Below are 24,892 nucleotides of genomic sequence, written 5' to 3'. Positions count from 1 at the left end.
AATGGACGTCCAACTTGTTGATTCCCGGTGCTAGAATCTGAGCAACCCACTGCGCCAGCCAAAACGGCGGCTTTAAGATTGATGGTGCTTTTCTGACTCTGCACCAAGAACCGCCGCTCCAAGGCAGCGGCAAAACCGCCTCACCAGCCTCAAGAGTCGCGTTGGCAACACGTGGGGCTCCTCCGCTGGGAATCTCCTGGTGGGTGAGCAACAAAAATTAATCTGAAAGTGTGGCGTCCTCTCGTTCTCTGCTCTTTCAGTGGGAGCTACGTTCCCGAGCTGCTAGTGATCAGCCATCTTGGATCTCTCTCCAAGGTTAAGGGTATTAATGAGGCTTAGATAGAAAATACTGTCATAAAACTCTATTTTCTATGAGTAGAATGTGAATTTGACTCCAAAACTGAGGACAGCAGCATATTACATAGAATAATGATGTCTTCCCTAGCAACTTTCATTAGTTCTTTTTTTTTTTTTTCCTTTTTCTTTTTTGAGACAGAGTCTCACTCTGTCACCCAGGCTAGAGTGCAGCAGCCAGGTCTCAGCTTACTGCAACCTCTGCCTCCTGGATTCCAGTGATTTTCCTGCTTCAGCCTCCCTAATAGCTGGGATTAAAGGTGCAGGCCACCACGCCTGGCTAATTTTTGTATTTTTAGTAGAGACGGGCTTTCACCATGTTTGTCAGGCTGGTCTTGAATTCCTGACCTGGTGATCCGCCTGCCTTGGCCTCCCAAAGTGCTGGGATTATAGGCATAAGCCATCGCACCTGGCCTTCATTAATTCTTTCTTGAAACTATTAAGTGTGAGGTATGGCTTTAACAGTGAAATGACATGTTGTGTTTTATATCTTTGTAGATGTTTGGCGAGAAATTAAAAACATTAAAGAAGAATTAGTAAATTGATGTTACTAATTATTAGTATATAATTACTAATTATAATTGTTTTATTGAAAGATTCTTCCCTTTATTGTATACAAAGAGTTACATGCTCTTTCTTGAATAATGCTTCTCTTCTATATAATTAATTTAATGAATTCCAAATATAGAACTTTGATAGAAAATATACTTTTAATATTTTATGTTCTATCTAATAAAAAAGGTTTTTAGATTTATTTTGAGGTCAGCCAGCTTTGCATAACAATTATTCTTGCATATTCTTTTTTCTTTGAGATGGGTTCTTGCTCTGCGTCCAGGCTGGAGTGCAGTGGCGCAATCTTGGCTCACTGCAACCTCTGCTTCCCGGGTTCAAGCAATTCTCTGCCTCAGCCTCCTGAGTAGCTGGGATTACAGGTGCTTGCCACCGCGCCTTTTTAATTTTTTTGCATTTTTAGTAGCGACGGGGTTTCACCATCTTGGTCAGGCTGGTCTTGAACTCCTGACCTCGTGATTCACCTGCCTCAGACTCCCAGAGTGTTGGGATTACAGGCATGAGCCACCGTGCCTGACAATATATTCTTTTCATTCTAAAAGAACTGTTTTGCTGCCTCATTGAGCTGCTGTTGGCATGAAGCTCCCCTTTGATTCAGTGAGGCATGAAGCAAGATGTGAAACTACCTTTGTTGTACATTGTGTATAATCTGGAGTTAATATTGATTTTTGTGGGTTCTTTTTCCCACTTCCTGTTTTCTTCACCTGCAAGTCATTACTGCACATACTTCCCTCACTGTTTAGATCATATAACATGGTAGTTAAATAATTCTTAGTAATTTACTGTATTCATTAGTACAATTAATTACAGCAGATTGGTTTAGAATACGCAGTTGGAATTTCTGGCTTTCATTTTAAAACTTATTTTTAAAGATTTTGTTATGTTTATTTTTTAGTCTTTATAAAATTTTTGTTATAATGTTAAAATACTTTAAATCTTTATGACTAATAAATTCATTAAATTTCTTTTTATCTTCTTGAATCCTATTAACAAAGTAAAAGAATATATTTCTTTTTCTGTATATGTTCATGTATGAGATTTTGTTTAAAAAACAAAGCATTAGCATTTGTAAATATGTCTAGAAGCTTAAATCTTAGAATTATTCTCTGGACCTAATTTACACAAGTACTACTTATTAGAATTTTTTTCCTCTTCTTTTGGGGTTTGGTCTTTGTGCCAAAAGTCACTTTTTAACCTTTTAAGAAGCATTCGCATTACATTATACTGTATGTGACGGGATTTTAATGTTATGGTCTTAATGTTTATGGCTTAGCATTTGCCATAATGTTGGCTAAATGGTCCATTTATTTAATCCTAACTGTAAATTTAATTTTAAAAAACAGTTTGGAAAAAGATTTTTAAACAGGTCCTGACTTATTAAAATCTTTTTATATTCCTGTTAGAAAATTCGCCTCAGTTTATGCCTTAAATTTTGTATGGGCTAATATTGTTGTCAAACGCAGTAGGTGATTTTTATTAGAAATATTGTTTGCCAGATGGCTTGCTTAAAGTCAGTTAAAATAATGTTTTAAAAATGGTCATTATGAAGCTTTTAATGAGTATTACAGGCAGTTCTTATTAAAATTTCTTTAAATATTAAACAGTGTGCCTTCTGGCAATTAATATAGGTTAGGAAACCTTTTAAGGTAAAATGTAATGCAAAGAATGAAATAACATGAAAGGCTAAATCTGCATGTTAGGTATTCCCCAGAGCATGCATGTTTCACATAGTTTATTTTACTCTATTCATATTTTTTGTTGTTGGAGCTCCTGCTTAATTCTAGTTTAATACTTAGTAAGGCTTCCATACTTCAAAATTTGAGTGCTAAAATGGTTTGAACTAAATTCTATGCTTCAGTATCAAAACTCATTTTAGGGCCTTAGAATGTTTGTTTTTATTAGATTTCAGCTGTTTACCAAGACACTTTAACATTCAGTTTCCTTTACTTGAATGTGAAGCCAGGATTAAAACAATCTAAACTCTTGACTGGCAACTTTTTAAATTTTTTTTGAAGTTAATACATTGTCTTGTTTTTATATAAGAAATTTTGCTTTTTAAAGTAAATACCAGTTAAGGAAGAGCGCTTGAATTCATTTAGAGTATACATTGGAAAGCAATACTTTTAACTTTTTAGCCAAGTAAATTTATTTTTCTTCTGTTAGTTTCTACATGTGAAAAGATATAATAGCTTTTAAAAGATATTTTTGGCCACAGCCCATTAAAATGTTCTTTAATTTTATAATTTATTATAAAATTTCTAATGTAAATCTAGAATAGCTGCAAAGAATCATAGCAATACAGTTACTTATGCATTATTAATGCTTTGCTATAGAATATAAAAGGTATTCTAGTATATTCTCCTCATACTACATTTGATAATTTTTTCTTCATTATTGCTAAAGCCAGGTCTTAATGATTTTGCTCCTTAATAAGGTTACATCTTATACATAAATAAAATTTGCATTCTTCCATTTACTGTTAAAAGTTTTAATCTTTGTAACATTGCTCTTGCAAAGCACTTCTATTATAAAATCTTGATTTGCAACTTGATTCTGGTACAATTCTATTGAAATTAAGTTGCCTGTTTGAGTTATTTCTATATTGTAACCTTAAAACAGTTCCTGTAAGTATATTAATTAACCACATTCATGCCTAAAACATTAATTAGGTATATTTGGAAAGAAAATTAAAATCTGCTCTATGTTGTTTTGTGCTATGAAATGCTAACAGTAGAGTTTCTTCAGGATCAAATTCTGTGTATTCACTATTTTAACATCTGGAGCCTCTTTGAACAATGTGTTTGTTTTAGCACATAATCCTGGTATAGGAGATAAAAATGTATTTGTACTTTCATCTTTGTTTATAGATGCAGAAAGTTCTCAATCTCTGTGTGTGTGTGTGTGTGTGTGTGTGTGTGTGTGTGTGTGTGTGTGCGTGCGCGTGTTTGTATGTGTGCGTATGAGAGAGAGAGAGAGAGATCTCTTCTCCCTCCTGACATCCCTCTGCGTATGTTTTTGGGTCTTATTTCTGACAACTCAGAAAGGAAAATGTCTGGATATCATTTAGTTTAGACCTTAGCTCCATGGCACTTTAAACATGTAAGAGGACTTCTTGTTAAACAGAATAAAAAAAGTCTACATATAAAAATTAGTAATTTGCTTATGGTATTAAAATGTGTCTCTGTGTGGATTTGTTTAAATAGTGGCCCTGATTTAGAATTAATATAAGATATTAAAATGTTTATCATTTTGTTACTTAATTTAAAAAACATCGACTTAAATTTTAAAAGTAAGTTAGTAAAGGGGAAAATAAATATACTTTTGGTTGTACTTACAATAGTTTCATTGTGCAAAACAGAACAAGGATCATTTCCAAATGGTCTCAGGTGAAATCTAACGGGAAACAATTTTAAACTGGTCTAAATTTGTTGGTAAAAATAATGCGTCTTAGAAAAACATCTGATCTAAGTTATAGTACTTTGTATTATTCTTTTTCTGATTAGCTTATTTTTTTTGTTTTAATAAATGTGATTGGCTTGCTAGTTGAAATAGGAACTTTTAATGTGGATTTTATAAAAATGCTTGTTTGCAGGTTATTTTGATTTATGAGTCTATAACAGCCTTTTCTTATTATGGAATGTTAATACTTTTTTGTAAAGCATTCTCCATAATGTGAATATTTAGTTTGACATGAAATGCTTATGGAGAAGACACAATTTAAAATAAAAGTCTTGTTGCTTTTTAGTTGTCCCTTTTTACGTTTCACATTGAACTTAAACTATTCTTACAGGAGAATTCTGATCTTCCTGTTGCTCTACTTTTGGCTCAGCATAAAGACAGATCTACCCAAGTAGAAATGCAGCTTGAGAAACCCAAGCCTATAAAACCAGTGACGTTTTCCACAGGCATCAAAATGGTAAGCTTTGTTTTAATTGCTTGTTTGAAAGATATTTTTTCAAGGATTATGCTTTATGATGTTACACAATTTCTATAGTAAACAGAAATGTTCAGATGTTTAAGAACAGTGTCTGATCTAGTTTTAGATGTCTGGAAATATGGATAGGTACAGTATGAGGAAAGTGAAACAAATAATTTTCAAGGTATACAACACAATTTCTTTGTGTGTGAATTGGATTTGTATGATTTTCTTACTCTACTTGCATTTTTAAGCTTATAGTATAGAAAAACATTTTTAAAAAAATTATAAATATTGTTAGGAGAGTAATTACCATCTGCAAATATGAAATGGGAAAGCAAATGTATCAATTAATGTTTTCTTCTAAACAGCCTTCTTCACATTTATATTTTTAAAGATCTGAAAGCCATTTTTAGTTTCTTGACTGATGAATAGATTAATTTGGGTTCTAAAAAGTTTATTTTATATCGTATTGTTTATATATTATTGTTTATTTTGGCATTCAAGAGAAAAATTCTATAAGCCAGTGATATTTTTGATACTTTTACATTTTTTGTTTAGAAAATATTTATTTTGGCATACTAATTTTAACATGTGTTTAACATTTAGATGTTTGAGATGTAGTCACTGTAAAAATGTAACATTCAAATTCATAATTATCTTTTAAAAGTCTCATTAGGGTAGCATAAAAAATGTGGTTAGGAAAGTTAAATGTTTGAGGTTATGGATATCTCAGTTACTCTGATTTGATTATTACATATTGTATGCATACAGGTATTAAAATATCAAAAGTACCCACACAATATGTACAACTATGTTGATTAAAAACTGATTTTAAAAAAGTGTGGCAGCACTACAAAGTCATGGTTATGGATTTGGAGTTTGGATGCAAACAGACCTGAGTTCAACTCTCAACAAAATTATTTGCCTTTCTAATAAGCCTTTTTTTCTCATCTTTAAAATGGTGATGATAATACCGATCTCATAAACTTGTTGAGAAATAATGTGAACAACGTACACAGTATAATACTTGGCTCATAGTAAACTCTCAATAATTGAGGCTAGTTGTTATTGATAATAACAAGTTGATAACACAGATGGCTATACTAATTTATTCCTTAAATCTTTCCATTATCTTTTCCATACATAAAATTCATTTTATACATAGTTTTAAAATTCAGGATGATAGAGTCTGCAGAATTTTTGTTTGGTTTTTATCATTGTATGCCTGCATTTCAAAGTTAGTGGTAATCACATGCAATATTGAAGTGGTGGAAGTTTACTGGTGTTTTACCAGTAAACTCATTAATTTTCAGAAATGAAGTCTAGTATTCAGATGCCACAATGTAGCTACAAACCTCGGGAATGTATCCCCTATTGTAAATTGAGCATGAAGAGTATGCAAGAATGAATGTCTCAAAACATTAACAAAGTATTTTTAAAATTAGATGTAATACTCTAATTTTAAGAGGCAAAGGACTATTTCTTTCCTTTGACCCCAGTGGATAAAGTTATATTTACTCTAATTTTATTGTTGCCTCAGCTTTAGCAAATGTGTATCAGCTGCTCCTGTTTTCTAGTTCTCTTCCTTTTATGGTCTATATAATATTAAAATAAAATCCGATGTATAGTCAAGGTAGAAGATACAGGAACTCCTCCCAAGTCTTTTGCAACTGTTTTTTTTTTTTTCTCAGTTCCTGACTATAAAATTTGAAGATCTAGATACTTTTGTATTAAGTTGACTTAATTTCTAAAATTTATCTTGAATTTACCCACTTCTCTCCATTTCTGTCATCCTAGGATAGTTGCCATCATTTCTTTACTGGACTATTGCAGTAACATTCCACCTGGTCTCTCTATTTATCTGTGTACCCCATAATCTAGTCTATAAGCCTTTTGGGTGGTTTCCTAGATAAATGAATGATAGTAAATAAACAATATTAAAAAGATCAGATCATCACCTACTTGCTTAATATTTCCTGTGTCTTCCCAGTACACTTGCAATAAAATTCAGGTTATTAATCATCTACTTTCTCACCTCTGAGAAAGTGACATTTGTACTAAGAAGTCAGTGGTAAAATGGAGTTAGCCATGCAAAAGTGCGGGCAAAGAGCAGTAAAGAAGGCCTAAGGTAAGAAATAGCATTTTCTAGAAATGGACAAAAGATACTGTTAAGAGAAGGCTTTCCCTACTCTCCCTTGCTCCTTACGCGCAATTCACACTGACCTTTTGACTATTCTATCTAAAGTATCTTTCTCCTGCCCCCACCCCCATTATGTTATGCTTTTAAAAATGTTAATATAGAGACAGGGTCTCACTATGTTAGCCCAGGCTGGTCTCAAACTCCTGAGCTCAAGTGATTCTCCTGTCTTGGTCTCCCAAAGGGCTAGGATTATAGGTGTGAGCTATTGCGCCTGGCCTAGGTTATGCCTTTTAACACTTTATAACATATATCACTATCAGAAAGTGTCTTATGGGTACATTGTTTAATGTTTATCTTTACCACTAGAATTTAAATTCTATGTACCTAGAATGATGTTCTTTTCTAGTACACTGAGGACCTTCATTAAATATTTTTGGATGAATGACTGAATCTTACATATTAGGTTCACATTTAATAGAATGAAGACCCTGAAGCACTTTCAAGTTTCTTCGACTTTATGGCATTTACTGTTTGGAATATGTTTAACTGCTTATGAAACCTATACTTATAATTTATGGCGTCAATCAAGTGTGATTTTCATGAACCCTCTTTTGTGTGGAATGTAATTACATATTCTGATGCCTTCCCTAACATTTCATATGTACTTTTATTATATATTGTAGCTCCTGCCTTGTATTGCAATTTGCTATTTTCCATGCCAGTGTCATTTTAGATGAGCTTTCTGGAGGACAGAATGTGTTCTGTGACATAACTTTATGTGTTCTTGTGGGTACAGTAAATATTGTACTGTGTAATTATTCAAAAATTTTTAGAATAAATTCTCATTTTTCTTAAATTCATAGCATTCTGCTTTGCCATTGGGAGACCCACCTTTGGGTCAAGAAGAATTTGATGCAGTGTATAGCCAAAAAAAAATTGTTTTTATAGATATATCTAAATTTCTAACACTTTACCACATTTTTACATTCCCTTACCAATGAGAATTACAGCTTATGTATTCCTTCTCTTCTGTGTTCTTATCTTTTTATTTTTACCAGTGGTACATTTTGAAATTTATATAACCTAGATAGACCTCTTAGGTAGTTCAGTGCTTTTCTTTGGCCTAAAGAGAGGAAGCATCAGCTCTACATCCTTTTTTCAACTTGACAGATAGTTATTGGTGGTCTTTCTGTGCTTCATAATGTGCTATTTATTTAAAAATGGAATGAGTTGGAAAGGCCAGATGTAAACGCTTTTGAAGATCACTGATTCATAAATCTGCTAACCTGAACATGATATGAACAATATACTCTGAAAATTTATTTCCTTGAGGAGATTAGGAAATATATCCATTGCGGTAAAGTTGCTTCAGCAGCATACTTTTAAAATTATTTATTTATTTTCAATTTATTTTTAGAGACAGGATCTTGTTCTGTCACCTTAAGCTGGAGTGCAGTGGGGCGATCCTAGCTCACTGTAGCCTTGAACTTCTGGGCTCAAGCCTTACTTCTATCTCAGCTTCCCAAGTAATTGGGTTTACAGGCTCATGCCACTACACTGGGCTAATTTTTAAGAAAAACTTCTTTTTGTTTGTTTTGTTTTTTTTGTAGAGACAGGGTCTAGCTATGTTGGCCAGGCTGGTCTTGAATTCCCGGTCCGAAGCAATCTTGGAACACTTCAGCCTTCCAAAGTACTGGGATAGTAGGTGTGAGCCATTGTGCTCAGGCAGGAGCATACTTTACTTATTATTTTTGTTTTTGAAGTGGAGTCTTGCTCTGTCAACCAGGCTGGAGTGCAATGGCACAACCTGAACTCACTGCAACCTCTGCCTCCTGGGCTCAAGCGATTCTCCCACCTCATCCTCCCTAGTAGCTGGGATTACAGGCGTGTGCGACCACACCCGGCTATTTTTTGTAATTTTGGTAGTGATGGGGTTTCACCATGTTGCCCAGGTTGGTCTGGAACTCCTGAGCTCAAGCAATCTGCCTACCTCAGCTTCCCAAAGAGCTGGGATTACATTGCACCCAGCTGAGGAGCACACTTTTAATGATGAAAGACGTTTCAATCTCAGCTCATCTTGAAGCAAATTAATAAACCTCTCTCTACTCTGCCTTTTAAAGTATTGGATGAACAGATGAGTCATATACCATGGCTTTAAGGTCAACAACCTTGAAGAGTGACAAAGAGATCAAATTCTAAAACTGAAAACTCACTACTTCAAGTGCTCACTTTTTAGCTGTCACTGAATTCTTTGAGAGCTTGTTAGCAAAAGTGCTCTCTGTTTAAATGATTACTTTTGAGTGGGGATTGGGAAGGGGAATGTTTTGTACAGATTTTCTTTTTGCCTGAAGCTGTATCTTACTCTGAATTTATTTGTTTTTAATAATGTTTAACATTCTGCAGCAAGGCATATAGATTTGGACAGGAAAAAAAATTTCTATCTTTAATTGCCTTTATGTCCTTCTGAATGTTTTTCTCTGAGTGGTATTTAAGACTTCTATTACCTTTGATTTTTGTTCTTGCATCATTACCTTTTATATCTAAGAAATCACTGTACTTGTGGGCCAGGGGCGGTGGCTCACATCTATAATACCTGCTCTTTGGGAGGCCGAGGTGGGCAGATCACCTGAGATCAGGAGTTCAAGACCAGCTTTGCCAGCATGGCGAAACCCCATCTCTACTTAAAATTCAAAAATTAGCCAGGCATGGTGGTGGGCACCTGTAATCCCAGCTACTTGGGAGGCTGAGGAAGGAGAATCGCTTGAACCCAGGAGGCAGAGGTTGCAGTGAGCTGAGATTGCGCCACTGCACTCCAGCCTGGGTGACAGAGTAAGACCCCCCCCCCCCCAAAAAAAAAAACAAAAAACAAACAAACAAACAAACAAACCAAAAACGAAATAAATACAAAAATGCCAAGCTTTGATTTGTAAATATATGAATATTTTTCTTTTTCCTTTTACGTATCTATTCATTTTTTTTCCCCAACTGCCCATCCAGCTACTTTTTTTGAATTTTAAAATTGCCTTCTTTGTTTGTCATATGTGTGCTAGCTATTAGATTATAAACATATTGAGGGCAGAGGCTTCATATTTTAACATAGTTTTATATGATCGTGGCTATGTAGGTAGTTAAATAATATCAGATATTCATGATCAGTTTCACACTTTAAAATTTAGGAAGTATTAACACATCTTGAAATAATGTAAAGAAAAATACTACTCAATAAGGAACTACCAGAGTGTTCGAATTAGGAGGCAGTAAAGTATAGAGGAAAGAAAATGGGGATAATGGGTTTAAAATTCAGCTTTACCCTTATTAGATATGTTTCCATGGATAAGATATTGCTTTACTCCTCTGAGTTTGTTTTCTCATTTGGGAAGTTGAGAAATTTTTAATTACATATGATTGTTCAGAATATTGTATACATAAAATTGTAAAGCTGGTGCCCAATGTATGCTAGCCATGTGGTAAATAGTCATAATTAGCAACCATAACGTTACCATTAACGTTTGTTGTTCTTCATAGTTAGATATAGAAATGAATTATTTTATAATGCCCTTGAACCAAATGCTGAATATTGTTGTAAGTATTGTGTCACACACTTAAGTTATATTACCCTCAATGTGTATTAAAGTATTATATTACCTATCTTACACTCCCCCCCTCCACTGGATCAATTCCAGATGGATAATAGAAAAGTAAAACAATAAAAACACCCTTAAGAGAGTGGGAAAAAACAAGTCACAAAGGGACAAAAGTTATTTACAACACATGTAACTAATAAAAGGCTTAGATCCAGAAGGTATAAGTAACTCATATATGTGATCTAGAGTCTTGAGCAGGCATTTCTCAAAATAGAATAGCCAATCCTCAGCCTCATTAGTGATTGTTGAAAGAATATGCAAATTAAAATCATAATGTGGCACTAAGTACCCACTAGAGTGGCTAAGTTAAAAAAAAAATCACAGTTGGTTCAAGGGCAAGGTAAAATTTTAAATGGCATAGTAATTATGTGAATTTATTAGTGTTGATTGTTTACTGAATATGGAGACTGACACAGAATGCAGATGAAAGTCTAAATGTTAATGAAGTATTTTTTACTCTTCGGAAAAATCAATCTTGAAATGAAGGAGGAAAAGTAACATTAAGTACCAGGGGTTGATTTTGTTGAATGCTTGCTGTAAGCCAGCACAGCCTGGGTGCTAGATATGCAAGAATACAAACATTGCTTAAGAATTTGTGACCTATAATAATTCTTTTTTATAATAGGTATTACTTTCTGTTTTTATATCTTCATGAAATAGATGGTATTCCTATTCTTACAAATGTGAAAACTGAGTCTTTGAGGAGTTTGGTCACATTGCTGAAACTCATTCTCTTTCTATTACATCTCATATTTAATTAATGAAAATATTAATAAATATACATTCTGATTCAGTGGTCCTCTGAGAACTAAGATTTGAGCTTTTGTTTCTAATAGTGGTCTGATTGTATGGACTAGGTAATTTAAGAGTCAACATAATAACTTTCTTTTCCTGATCTGCTCTACTTAAAGGAAGTCAAAGAAATGAAGTCAGTTGTGCTCAACTTGGAGAGGAACTCAAGGAAGGATGTCTAAATATGATTAAGGTTTCTGGAAACAGATTTTTTGAGATGTGACAGAAAAGACTGAATTTATTTGTTTAATAAACCTAGATACAAATGAAGGGTTAAAAATGGGCATAAAATAATGACTAAGAAATGAGGATTTAATTATTATATATTTCACATAGGTACGGTCCAGTCAGTCAGTGAACATTCTTTGATTAGGAATGTTCACATAGGCTGTGCCAGATGTATTATTTGAAGTATGTTTTCTAGGAATTAAACTCTCAGCGGGTGGAGCCATGTTAGGTACAGCCATGTTAGGTATAGGTATAGCCATGTTAGGTATAATTAAAAAATTATATAATTTGTGACTTCAGTATTTAAGTGAGTTCTACTTATCACTATTTTTTTTTTGTTTTTTTGAACCAGAGTCTTGCTCTGTCACTGGGCTGGTGTGCAGTGGCATGATCTCGGCTTACTGCAACCTCCACCTCCCGAGTTGAGGTGATTCTGCTGCTTCGGCCTCCTGAGTAGCTGGGATTACAAGCATGTGCCACCACACATGGCTAATTTTTGTATTTTTAGTTGCGACAGGGTTTCACCATGTTGGTCAGACTGGTCTCGAACTCCTGACCTGTGATTCGCCTACCTCGGCCTCCCAAAGTACTGGGATTACAGGCGTGAGCCACCGTTCCCAGCCTACTTATCACTATTTTATGTGTAAGTAGGAGAAACTTCTTTTCTTTTCTTTTTTGGAAACGGAGTTTTGCCCTAGTTGCCCAGGCTGGTGTGCAGTGGTGCGATCTGGCTCACTGCCACCTCTGCCTCCCAGGTTCAAGCGATTCGTCTGCCTCAGCCTCCCAACTAGCTAGGACTACAGGTGTGTGACACCATGCCTGGCTAATTTTTTTTTTAATTTTTAGTAGAGATGGGGTTTCACCATATTGGTCAGGCTGGCCTTGAACTCCTGGCCTTGTGATCTACCCTTTCAGAGTGCTGGGATTACAGGCATGAGCCACCATGCCCAGCCAGAAATTTAATTTTATATATATTTGTGCCCTCTGTGTGGTGATAGTTTTTGAACTCTTAAAGTGAGAGCTACAACTTTGTTTCTTGGTCAGGTGTTAATTATTTTGATCTATTTGGTCCAAATCTTATCAATGTAATTATGCAGCCTTCTGTTTCTGTATCATTTTTCAAATAATTCTAATTATTGTTTCTTAGCATATGGTTATGGTTACTGTTCTTCATTACATCATTCTTAGTTAAACCAGTGAACAGACCTGAAAGTTTTTTTTCTTTCCTTGATTCATTACTAGATAATTTGTCAATAAATATCTATGCAAGTAAATTTTAGTCTTTTGGAAACTAAAGACTAAAGCGAAGGCACATTGGTAATCTCATAAATTAGCAACAAGACTCTAAGGCTGAGAATCTGGTGCTTCTTCACTCTATTTTGTTTGTATGCAAGCTGGAAAGAAACAGAGTCACAAAGATAACCTATGGATGTAACAAAAATAATGTAAGAATTGTTTTTAAGTAATTTTGATAGTCTGTGATTGGTTTGGGGAGTAGTATGAAGGAACATACTGTGCATTACCAAAGGTGAAAACTTTTTGAGTATTTTAACCCTGATGTTTAAGAATTTAAAAATATTTTATCTCTGGGTGAGCCAGAAGGGAGCAGAGTAGTCATTTGTGATATAAATTTCCTTTTCTTAGTGTAACAAATAGTATTTAGTTGTTTGCTTTCAAGTATTGCATATTCCTCTGAACTCATTGGAAGATCTAACCTTGATAAAACATATGAGTTATAGAAAATTAATACCAATTTGTATCTGAAAAAACAATTATATTAAGTCATCAGTTAGGTGCCAAACAGCTTAGGTACTTGACCAATTTGCCAGAAACCAATAAACAAAACTTGACCAAGTATTAATTTATTCTATTTTTAATATATAATGCTTTACCAATTTGCCAAAAACCAAAAAACAAAGCTTGACCAAGTATTATTTATTTATTCTATTTTAAATATATAATTTGCATTTAGGTGGTAAATCAAAGTATAGCAACTAAAGAAGTCATGTGTTCTTTCTCAAATCTTGTGATAGGCATGTAGTGTTAAAGTTATTTGTTTTGAATCTATAATGTGTTTTTAAATGTAAATCAAATTAGTAATAGTCTTATCAGTTCTTATTAGGCCACATAATTAACTAGGTGAGTATCAGGTGATTACCTTCTCTTAGCTTTTAAATGTCTCCAGTGATATTATTTCACTAAAGTTATAGTATATTCTGATTTTCACATGGATATCCCTGAAGAGTTGCATGCAATTAAATAGAAATTTGGTTAATTCCATTCTATTTTTTTTTCTTTTTTTGAGACAAAGTCTCACTCTTGTCACCCAAGCTAGAGTGCAATGACATGATCTCGGCTCACTGCAACCTCCAGCTCCCAGGTTCAAGCAGTTCTCCTGCCTCAGCCTCCCGAGTAGCTGGGATTACAGGTGCCTGCCACCATGCCTGGCTAACTTTTATATTTTTACTAGAGACAAGATTTCACCATGTTGGTCAGGCTGGTCTCAAACTCCCGACTTCAGGTGATCTGCCTCATCCCCTCAAAATTTTGGGATTACAGGTGTGAGCCACTGCGCCCGGCCAATTCCATTCTATTTTAAAGGAAATGGAGATTCTTTAAACTTAAGATAATCCTTTGGTGAATGTTTTAATGTGACTAAATAAAATTTTTATTAAATGAATAACTTCATCATTAAAATTGTAAATTTGAGTTTTATTATTTCAGAATCATTTAAAACAGGTTGTCCTTATAATATTATTAGAGGTTTGAATTGTGGCTTCTCTACTATATATACTAATTGTTTGGCCTTGGACAAATCACTTAACCTCTTTAAGCTTTAATTACTCAACTCTTAAAAAAGAGATTCTGCCTTTTTGTAGAGTTCCTGATTGTTTTGTGAAGTAATTTTATAAAACTCTCAGGATGCCTGGTCATAAAGATTACTAAGTATAAATAGGTATAGATACAAATAAAAACTATAATAGACCAATGAATAGTGAATGCAGTTAGAGTTTGCAACCTATAACTGTTAATTTTGTATTATGTAGTTTTTACTAGATATTTTATCTACAGACTCCTGTATGAGAGAGCTTTTGGCATCTTCTTCCAGCCTCCATTTCTAATGGTGGATAGAGTTAAGAATGTATTCCTGCTTTCTTTTGTTCCCTTTTTTTTTTAAAAAAAAAATACACTTTAAGTTCTGGGATACATGTGCAGAATGTGCAGGATTGTTACATAGGTATACACGTGCCATGGTAGTTTCCTGCACCCATCAACCCATCGTCTGCATTAGGTATTTCTCCTAATGCCATCCCTCCCCTAATGCTAGACCTCCGTCCCCCAATAGGCCCAGGTGTGTGATGTTCCCCTCCCTGTGTCCATGTGTACTCACTGTTCAACTCCCGCTTATGAGTGAGAACAAATGGTGTCTGGTTTTCTGTTCTTGTGTTAGTTTGATGAGAACGTTGATTTCCAGCTTCATCCATGTCCCTGCAAAGGACATGAACTCATCCTTTCTTATGACTGCATAGTATTCCATGGTATATATGTGCCACATTTTTTTAATCCAGTCTATCATTGATAGGCATTTGGGTTGGTTCTAAGCCTTTGCTGTTGTGGATAGTGCTGCAGTAAACATACATGTACATGTGTCTTTATAGTAGAATGATTTATAAATCTTTGGTTATATACCCAGTAGTGGGATTGCTGAGTCAAATGGTATTTCTGGTTTTAGATCCTTGAGGAATCGCCACACTGTCTTCCACAATGGTTGAACTAATTTACACTCCCACCAACAAAAGTGATCCTATTTCTCCACATCCACTCCAGCATCTGTTGTTTCTTGACTTTTTAATGATTGCCATTCTAACTGGTATGAGATGGTATCTCATTGTGGTTTTGATTTGCATTTCTCTAATGACCAGTGATGATGAGCTTTTTTTCATATATTTGTTCGTGGCATAAATGTATTCTTTTGAGAAGTGTCTGTTCATATCCTTCACCTACTTTTTGATAGGATTGTTTGTTTTTTTTTCTTGTAAGTTTAAGTTCCTTGTAGATTCTGGATATTAGCCCTTTGTCAGATGGATAGACTGCAAAAATTTTCTCCAATTCTGTTGGTTGCTTGTTCACTCTGATGATAGTTTCTTTTGCTGAGCAGACGCTCTTGAGTTTAATTAGATCTCATTGGTCAATTTTGGCTTTTGTTGCCATTGCTTTTGGTATTTTAGTCATGAAGTGTTGGCCCACACCTATGTCCTGAGTGGATTGCATAGGTTTTCCTCTAGAGTTTTTATGATTTTAGGTCTTAGGTTTAAGTATTTAGTCCATCTTGAGTTAATTTTTGTATAAGGAAGGGATCCAGTTTCTGTTTTCTGTATATGGCTAGCTGGTTTTCCAAGCACTATTTATTAAATAGGGAATCCTTTCCCCATTGCTTGTTTTTGTTAGGTTTGTCAAAGATCAGATGGTTGTAGAAGTAGGTGTTATTTCTGAGGCCTCTGTTCTGTTCATTGGTCTATAATTCTATTTTAGTACCAGTACCATGCTGTTTTGGTTTCTATAGCCTTGTAGTATAGTTTGAAGTCAGATAGAGTGATGCCTCCAGGTTTGTTCTTTTTGCTTAGGATTGTCTTGGGTATATGGGCTCTTTTTTGGTTCCATATGAAATTTAAGTACTTTTTTCTAATTCTGTAAAGAAAGTTAATGGAACCTTGATGGGGAGAGCATTCAATCTATGAATTACTTTGGACAGTATGGCCATTTTCATGATATTGATTCTTCCTATCCATGAGCATGGAATGTGTTTCCGTTTCTTTGTGTCCTTTCTTATTTCCTTGAGCAGTGACTTGTAGTTCTTTTTGAAGAGATCCTTCACATCCCTTGTAAGTTATATTCCTAGATATTTTATTCTCTTTGTAGCAATTGTGAATGAGAGTTCACTGATGATTTAGCTCTCTGCTTGTCTATTGTGGTGTATAGAAATGCTTGTGATTTTTGCACTTTGATTTTGTATCCTGAGACTGCTGAAATTGCTTATACAGCTTAAGAAGTTTTTGGGCTGAGACGATGGGGTTTTCTAAATAGACAATCATGTCTTCTGCAAACAGAGATAATTTGACTTCCTCTCTTCCTGTTTGAATATCCTTTATTTCTTTCTCCTGCCTGATTGCCCCAGCCAGAACTTTGAGTACTATGTTAAACAGGAGTGGTGAGAGAGGGCATCCTTGTCTTATGCCAGTTTTCAAAAGGAATGCTTCCAGCTTTTGCCCATTTAGTATGATATCAGCTGTGGGTTTGTCATAAATAGCTCTTATTATTTTGAGATATGTTCCATTAATACCTAGTTTATTGAGAGTTTTTAGCATGAAGGGGTACTGAATGTTTTCGAAGGCCTTTTCTGCATCTATTGAGATAATCATGTGGTTTTTGGCATTGGTTCTGTTTATGTGATGGATTACCATCACGTTGAACCAGGCTTGCACCCCAGGAATGAAGCCAACTTGATCATGGTGGATAAGCTTTTTGATGTGCTACTGGATTCAGTTGCCAGTATTTTTTTTTTTCCGAGATGGAGTCTCACTCTGTTGCCAAGCTTGTGTGATCTTGTCTCACGGCAACCTCCACCTCTCAGATTCAAGCGATTCTCCTGCCTTAGTCTACTGAATAGCTGGGATTACAGGTGAGTGTACCACACAGCCAGGCTAATTTTTATATTTTTAGTAGAATAAAAATATTAATCAGGCTGGTCTTTAACTCCTGACCTCATGATCCGCCTGCCTCGGCCTCTGAAAGTGCTGGGATTATAGGTGTGAGCCACTGTGCCAGGCTAGTTTGCTAGTATTTTATTGAGGGTTTCTGTGTTGGTGTTTCTCAGGGATATTGGCCTGAAATTTTCTTTTTTTTATGTATCTCTGTCAGGTTTTGGTATCAGGATGATGCTGGCCTCATAAAATAGGGAGGAGTCCTTCTTTTTCTATTGTTTGGAGTAGTTTTAGAGAGAATGGTACCAGCTCCTCTTTGTCCCTCTGGAAGAATTCGGCTATGAATCTGTCTGGTCCTGGGCTTTTTTTGGTTGGTAGTCTATTAATTACCACCTCCATTTCAGAAACTGTTACTGGTCTATTCAGGGATTTGACTTCTTTCTGGTTTAGTCTTTGGGAGGTTGTATATGCCCATGAATTTATCCATTTCTTCTAGATTTTCTAGTTTATCTGCATAGAGATGTTATAGTATTCTCTGATGGTAGTTTGTATTTCTGTTGTGTCAGTGGTGATATCTCCTTTATCATTTTTTATTTTGTGTATTTGATTCTTTTCTCTTTTCTTCTTTATTAGTTTGGCTAGTGGTCTATCTATTTTGTTAATCTTTTCAAAAAACCGGCTCCTGGATTCATTGATTTTTTTTTTTTGAAGGGTTTTTTGTGTCTCTATCTTCAGTTCTGCTCTGATCTTAGTTATTTCTTGTCTTCTGCTAGCTTTTGAATTTGTTTGCTCTTGCTTTCCTAGTTCTTTTAATTGTGATGCTAGGGTGTCAATTTTAGATCTTTCCCACTTTCTCCTGTGGGCATTTAGTGCTGTAAATTTCCCTCTAAACATTGCTTTAGCTGTGTCTCAGACATTCTGGTACATTGTCTTTGTTCTCATTGGTTTCAAAGAACTTTATTTCTGCCTTAATTTCATTCAACAACCTGCTCCTGAATGACAACTTCCAGTAGAATTAAGAAACTTACTCAAAACTGCACAACTCCTGCAGGTTGTTCAGTTTCCATGTAGTTGTGCAGTTTTGAGTAAGTTTCTTAATTCTGAGTTCTAATTTGATTGGATTGTGTTCTGGGAGACTGCAGTAATTTCCATTCTTGTGCATTTGCTGAGCAGTGTTTTACTTCCATTATGTGGTCAATTTTAGAATAAGTGCAATGTGGTGCTGAGAAGAATGTATATTCTGTTGATTTGGGGTGGAGAGTTCTGTGGATGTCTACAGGGCCTCTTGGTTCAGAGGCGAGTTCAAGTCTTCAATATCCTTGTTAATTTTCATTGTTGTTGATCTGTCTAATATTGACAGTGGGGTGTTCAAGTCTTCCACTTTAATTGTGTTGGAGTCTAAGTCTCTTTGTAGGTCTCTAAGAAGTTGCTTTATGAATCTGGGTGCCCCTGTATTGGGTGCATGTATATTTAGGATAGGTAGCTCTTCTTGTTGCTCTTAATCCCTTTAGCATTATGTAATACCCCCCCCTTTTAAAAAAATCTTTATTTGTTTAAAGTTTATTTTATCAGAGACTAGGATTTCAACCCCTGCTTTTTTTTTACGTTCCATTTTGCTTGGTAAATACTCCTTCATCCCTTTATTTTGAGCCTATGTGTGTCTTTGCATGTGAGATAGGTCTCCAAATACAGCACACCGATGGGTTTTGATTCTTTATCCAGCTTGCCAGTCTGTGTCTTTTAATTGGGGCATTTAGCCCATTTACATTTAAGGTTAATATTATTATGAGTGAATTTGATCCTGTCATTATGATGCTGGCTGGTTATTTTGCCCATTAGTTGATGCAGTTTCTTCATAGTGTCAATGGTCTTTACAATTTGGTATGTTGTTGCAGTGGCTGGTACCAATTTTTCATTCCCATACTTAGTGCTTCCATTAGGAGCTCTTGTAAGGCATGCCTAGTGTTGACAAAATCTCTCAGTATTTGCTTGTCTTTAAAGATTTTATTTATCCTTCGCTTATGAAGCTTAGTTTGGCTGGATATGAAATTATGGGTTGAAAATTCTTTCCTGTTAGATTGTTGAATATTGACCCCCACTCTCCTCTGGCTTGTAAGGTTTCTGCAGAGATCTGCGTGTAACCTGATCTATCTCTTTGGCTGCCCTTAACATGTTTTCCTTCATTTCAGCCTTGGTTAATATGATGATTATGTGTCTTGTGGTTGCTCTTTTCGAGGAGTATCCTTGTGGTGGTCTTTGTAGTTCCTGAATTTGAATGTTGGCCTGTCTTTCTAAGTTGGGGAAGTTCTCCTGGATAATATCCTGAAGAGTGTTTTCCAACTTGGTTCCATTCTCCCCATCACTTTCAGACATGCCAGTCAAATGTAGATTTGGTCTTTTCACATAATCCCATATTTCTTGGAGGCTTTGTGTATTCCTTTTCATTATTTTTTCTCTAATCTTGTCTTTGTGCTTTATTTCATTAAGTTGATCTTTAATCTCTGATACTCCTTCTTTTGCTTGATCAATTTGGCTATTGATATTTGTGTATGCTTCACAAAGTTCTTGTGCTGTGTTTTGCAGCTCCATCAGGTCATTTATGTGCTTCTCTAAACTGGTTATTCTACTTAGCAATTTGTGTAACCTTTTTTCAAGGTTCTTAATTCCTTGCATTGGGTTAGAACATGTTCCTTTTAGCTCAGAGGAGTTTGTCATTACCCACCTTCTGAAGCCTACTTCTGTCAATTTGTCAAACTTATTCTCTGTCTAGTTTTGTTCCCTTGCTGGCAAGGAGTTGTGATCCTTTGGAGGAGAAGAGGTGTTCTGGTTTTTGGAATTTTCAGCATTTTTGCACTGGTTTTTGCTCATCTTCATGGTTGTATCTACCTTTGTTGTATCTATCTGGTCTTTGATGTTGGTGACCTTTGGATAGGTTTCTTGTGTGGACATCCTTTTTGTTGATGTTGATGCTATTCCTTTCTATTTGTTAGTTTTTTTGTCTAACAGTCAGGCCCCTCTGCTACAGATCTGCTGGAGTTTGCTCGAGGTCCACTCCAGACCCTGTTTGCCTGAGTATCACCAGTGGAGACTGCAAAACAGCAAAGATTGTTGCCTGATTCTTCCTCTGGAAGCTTTGTTCTGGAGGGGCACCTGCCTGATGCCAGCCTGAGCTCTGCTGCATGAGGTGTCTGTTGACCCCTGCTGAGAAGTGTCTCCGAGTCAGGAGGCATCTGTGTCAGGAACCTACTTGATCTCTTAGCAGATCTCGAGCACTGTGCTGGGAGATCCACTGCTCTCTTCAGAGCCAGCCTCCAGGAACGTTTAAATCTGCTGAAGCTGTACCCGTAGCTGCCCCTTCCCCTAGGTGCTCTGTCCCAGGGAGATGGGAGTTTTGTCTATAAGCCCTTGACTGGAGTTGCTGCCTTTCTTTCAGAGATGCCTTGCCCAGAGAGGACAAATCTAGAGAGGCAGTCTGGCTACAGCAGGCTCGCAGCACTGTGGTGTGCTCCGCCCAATCCAAACTTCTTGGAGGCTTTGCTTATACTGTGAGGGGAAAACTGCCTACTTAAGCCTCAATAATGGTGGACGCCCCTTCCCCAACAAGTTCAAGTATCCCAGGTCTTCGACTTCACACTGCTGTGCTGGTAATGAGAATTTCAGGCCAGTGATTCTTAGCTTAGTGGGCTCCATGGGGATGGGATCTGCTGAGTTAGACCACTTGGCTCCCTGGCTTCAGCCCCTTTCCAGGGAAGTGAACAGTCTTGATGTCATTCCAGGTGCCACTGGCATATGAAAAAAAAACTTCTTCTAGCTTGCCCAAATGGCTGCCCAGTTTTGTGGTTGAAACCCAGGGCCCTGGTGGCATAGGCACCCAAGGGAATCTCCTGGCCTGCGAGTTGTGGTATAGTATCTGGGCCATAGTACACCATTCCTCACAGAATAGTCCCTGACACCTTCCCTTGGCTATGGGAGGGAGTTCCCTGACCCCTTGCACTTGCTGGGTGAGGCGATGCCACACCCTGCTTTGGCTTGCCCTCCATGGGCTACACCCACTGTCTATCCAGTCCCAGTGAGATGAGCCAGGTACCTCAATTGGAATAGCAGAAATGACCTGCCTTCTGCATTGATCTTGTTGGGAGCTGCAGACCGGAGTTGTTCCTGTTCGGCCATTTTGCCCACTTTTGTTCCTTTTAATCAGAGCCTTTCCTAGATGCTGCAATGGTAGTTTGGAGCCTCCACTGAGTCCCTACTTTGCTGTCTGTTTCGATTTGGTCTCATTGTGGTCTAGAACTTATGACTCTTAGGATATTGAGCTCAGAGGTGTTAAATAGTCTTAAAGGGACCAAGAGCTTTTATCTATACGATTTAAATAAGATTCCTTGGGTTAATCAAGCATTTTAATATGGTTCTTGAGATTGAGAATTTTTAATAATGGGCTTCTAACAAACATAGGGAAGAGCTATAGCCTTTATAAGTTGGGAAATTTCTACAGGAATCTCTAGTAATGTTCCTCTTTTATTCCTGATATTAGTAATTGATATCCTCTCCCTTTTTTTCCCTCTGATCAGCGTGTCTAGCGGTTTATCAGTTTTCTTGATCTATTCAGAGATTCAGTTTCCAGTTTTTGTTTTCTTGGATTTTTTTTTTTTTTTTTTAAAGACGGGTTTCACCGTGTTGTTCAGGCTGGTCTTGAACTCCTGACCTCAGGTGATCCGCCTGCCTTGGCCTCCAAAGTGCTTGGATTACAGGCGTGAGCCACCACGTCCAGCTAAATGATTTTTTTTTTTTTTTTTTTGAGACAGAATCTCACTTTTTCATCTAGGCTGGAAGGCAGTGGGAGCGATCACTGCTAACTGGAGGTTCTACCTCCCTGGCTCAAGCAGTTATCCTGCCTCAGCCTCCGAGTAGTTGGGACTACAGGAATGCACCACCACATCTGGTGATTTTTTTTTTTTAAGGAGTGATAGGATCTCCTTATGTTGCTCAGGCTAGTCTCAAACTCACGAGATCAAGCAATCCTTCTGCTTGCAAAGTGCTGGGATTACAGGTGTAAGCCACTATGCTGAGCCCTGATTTTTTTTTTCCTGTTAGTCTGTTTTCCATTCCATTTATATTTGGTCTTCATTATTTGTTTTATTCTCTTTAATTAAGATTTAATTTGCTTTGTTTTTCTAGTTTCTAAAGGTGGAAGGGATGGCAGCAGCAGTCACTGCAAAGATACCAGCTGCAGTGGGGGAAGGTGTGGCTGGGTCTGCCCTCTACATGAAGCCAGTGGGAGCCAAGAACAGGTGGAGTCCTGACCCCTTCTGAGTTGACAGGGCAGGAGCCCCATGCTCCTGGTGGCAGCTGTAGCTGTTAACCTGTGACTGTGGACCCAGGCATTCCTGCATTCTCGGGGGCTTCAGAAGCCCCACTTCCCCTCCAGGCTTAGAAGTATCCGCTCCTGCCGCCTGGCCTCTTCCTGTCCCCGAGCTCGTTCCAGGGTAGAGCAATGTTGTGGCCAAACCTGGGCACTCTGTCAGCCTGACGGAATGTGCCCGTGCTTGGGACATGCCTGTGCTTGGGGCAGCACTGACATGCCAGCCCCCTGCCACCTCATTCCCCTCTGTACTTTGGGTAATGAGAAGCATGGGAGGGAGGCCGAGGGGTTCCTGAGTGTGGCTCTGTGTGTGCCTGTAGGTGCCCCTCCCATGAACAGAGTGGGTGCCCTGGACAACATGATTGATGGTGCAGGAGGCAGATAGGCTCCTGGGTGGAAAGGCTTGAGTCCCTAGTGAAGCCTCACCTTCAAGCCAGGAATAGTCTGAAGCCTTGGGTCTGGGCTGTCAGTTCTAAGTGGAATCAGCAGCCCCAGAGTGAGAACTTAACTTGCTCTTTCTGAGCTTGCCTGTGGCTATCTATGGACCAATCAGCATGCACTTACTTGCTTCTGAGCCCATAAAAATCCCAGACCCAGCCAGACTCACACAGACATTGGGACTACCAACTGTGTAAAGGAGCTACCCACTCTGGGTCTTCCCTCTGCTGAGAGCTTGACACTTGTCTGGATGACCTGTGGAGAGGAGCTGCTCACTTCCGGTTTCCTGAGAGCTGTTCTTTTGCTCAATAAAGCTCCTCTCTGCCTTTTTCACCTTCCAGTTGCCCACATACCTCATTCTTCCTGGATGTGGGATAAGAACTCTGGACCTGGCGAATGGTGGGACTGAAAGAGCAGTAACACAAACAGGGCTGAAATACATCCCCCTGCTCTCCATGTTTCGGGGCAATGAGAAGGAGAGAATTGCTGCAGCCCTTCACGGAACCTAGCCCTAGGGGCTCCTGGAGCCAGATCTATGACACCCTCTTTGGGGCTCTGTAGTTTCTGTTATCTCCAAGCTTTCCAGTGCTACCATGTTACTCTTGTCCAGACGTGGGTGCCTGCAGTGGAAGCCACTTGTGATATATCTGATCCAACCTCAGGCCTGCACGGAGCAAGTGCCTGGAACTGCCCCTCCTGCCAAAGCAGCTGATATGTCTGGCTGTGTGCAGTTGCCAGACCCTGCACTTGCTCCCTCATGTATCCCTCGCTGTTCTGTGCCTGACTCGCCTTTAGCAGGCATGGGATCTGGGCCAGTGGCATGAGCCACACACAGCCTATCAGGCTGAGTGGGTGTATGAGCCTAGCAGGCCCAAGCAAAACTTGGGCAAAGGTGCTACAGGTCACAGAGGTTTTCGGCTAGAAAAGCTTCACCCTGAGGATCCTGGGAAAGAAACTTAGATTATTGATTTGAGGTCTTTCCAATTTTTAAATTATAGATATTGAATGTTACACATTTTCTTTTAAGAATTTTTTTGGTTACATCTGCAAAATTTTGACATGTTGCAACAGTTGGAGTCCTCAGAGAAGCAGATGCCAACATGTGTTTAAATGTGCAAAAAATATATTAGGGAAAAATGCCTGTGTGAGAAAATGAAATGGGAGCTATAGGAGACTAAGAGAGTCATCAGGCTATCATATAGGTTTGACCCCAAGTTAAGAAAGAATTAAGGTTAGATAGAAGCATCTCAGACTGCAGTTTATTTCTAAGGAAAGTTTGGCAAGGTGCCTGGGGAGTTCTTGTGCCAAAGTTTTCTGGCAGAGAAGTCTCATATCACCCAACTTGGGAAGTACGTTAGTATTCTTGCTTCACTCAGTCATTGGCTGGAAGCAGCCCATGGGAATCATGGCCTTGGTGTAAATGCAGAAATGGATTTCAGAGTGCAGCGGCTGGGACCCTTGATCCCATTCCTTATACTCCCTCACAGTTGTGTTTTCCTGGAGTTCAAATCATTGTCTAATTTCACTTTTGATTTCTTGCTTGACCCATGGGTTATTTAGAAATGTGTTGTTTAGTTTACAGATATTTCCAGATTTTTCTAAATACCTTTTTGTTATTGAGTTCTATTTATTTTCGTTATAGTCAGAGAACATATATTAAAGGACTTCAAACATCTTTATTAAGATTTTTTTTTTTTTTTTTTCGAGATGGAGTCTTATTCTGTTGCCCAGGCTGGAGTGCAATGG

The 24,892-nt window shown here is 37.4% G+C and overlaps 1 protein-coding gene across 2 annotated transcripts in view; it reads left to right on the top strand.

The window, feature by feature from the left end:
* The window catches only part of MNAT1 (MNAT1 component of CDK activating kinase), a 224,023-nt gene that overhangs the window by 85,595 nt on the left and 113,536 nt on the right, over positions 1-24,892 (top strand). For both annotated transcript variants that reach the window (XR_004259113.1, XM_032245937.1), the window contains exon 6: positions 4,715-4,840. Coding sequence is in view for 1 of the 2 variants with exons in the window: in XM_032245937.1 (XP_032101828.1) it covers positions 4,715-4,840 (126 nt within the window). In the remaining variant the exon portion in view is untranslated. The remainder of the gene's footprint in view (positions 1-4,714; positions 4,841-24,892) is intronic.

The sequence above is a fragment of the Sapajus apella genome, unplaced genomic scaffold (genome assembly GCF_009761245.1).
Source record: "Sapajus apella isolate SASKATOON/1434 unplaced genomic scaffold, GSC_monkey_1.0 scaffold59, whole genome shotgun sequence".
Classification (NCBI taxonomy): Eukaryota; Metazoa; Chordata; class Mammalia; order Primates; family Cebidae; genus Sapajus; species Sapajus apella.
Note: the sequence above shows the minus strand (reverse complement) of the source record. Positions and strands in the feature narration are given on the sequence as shown.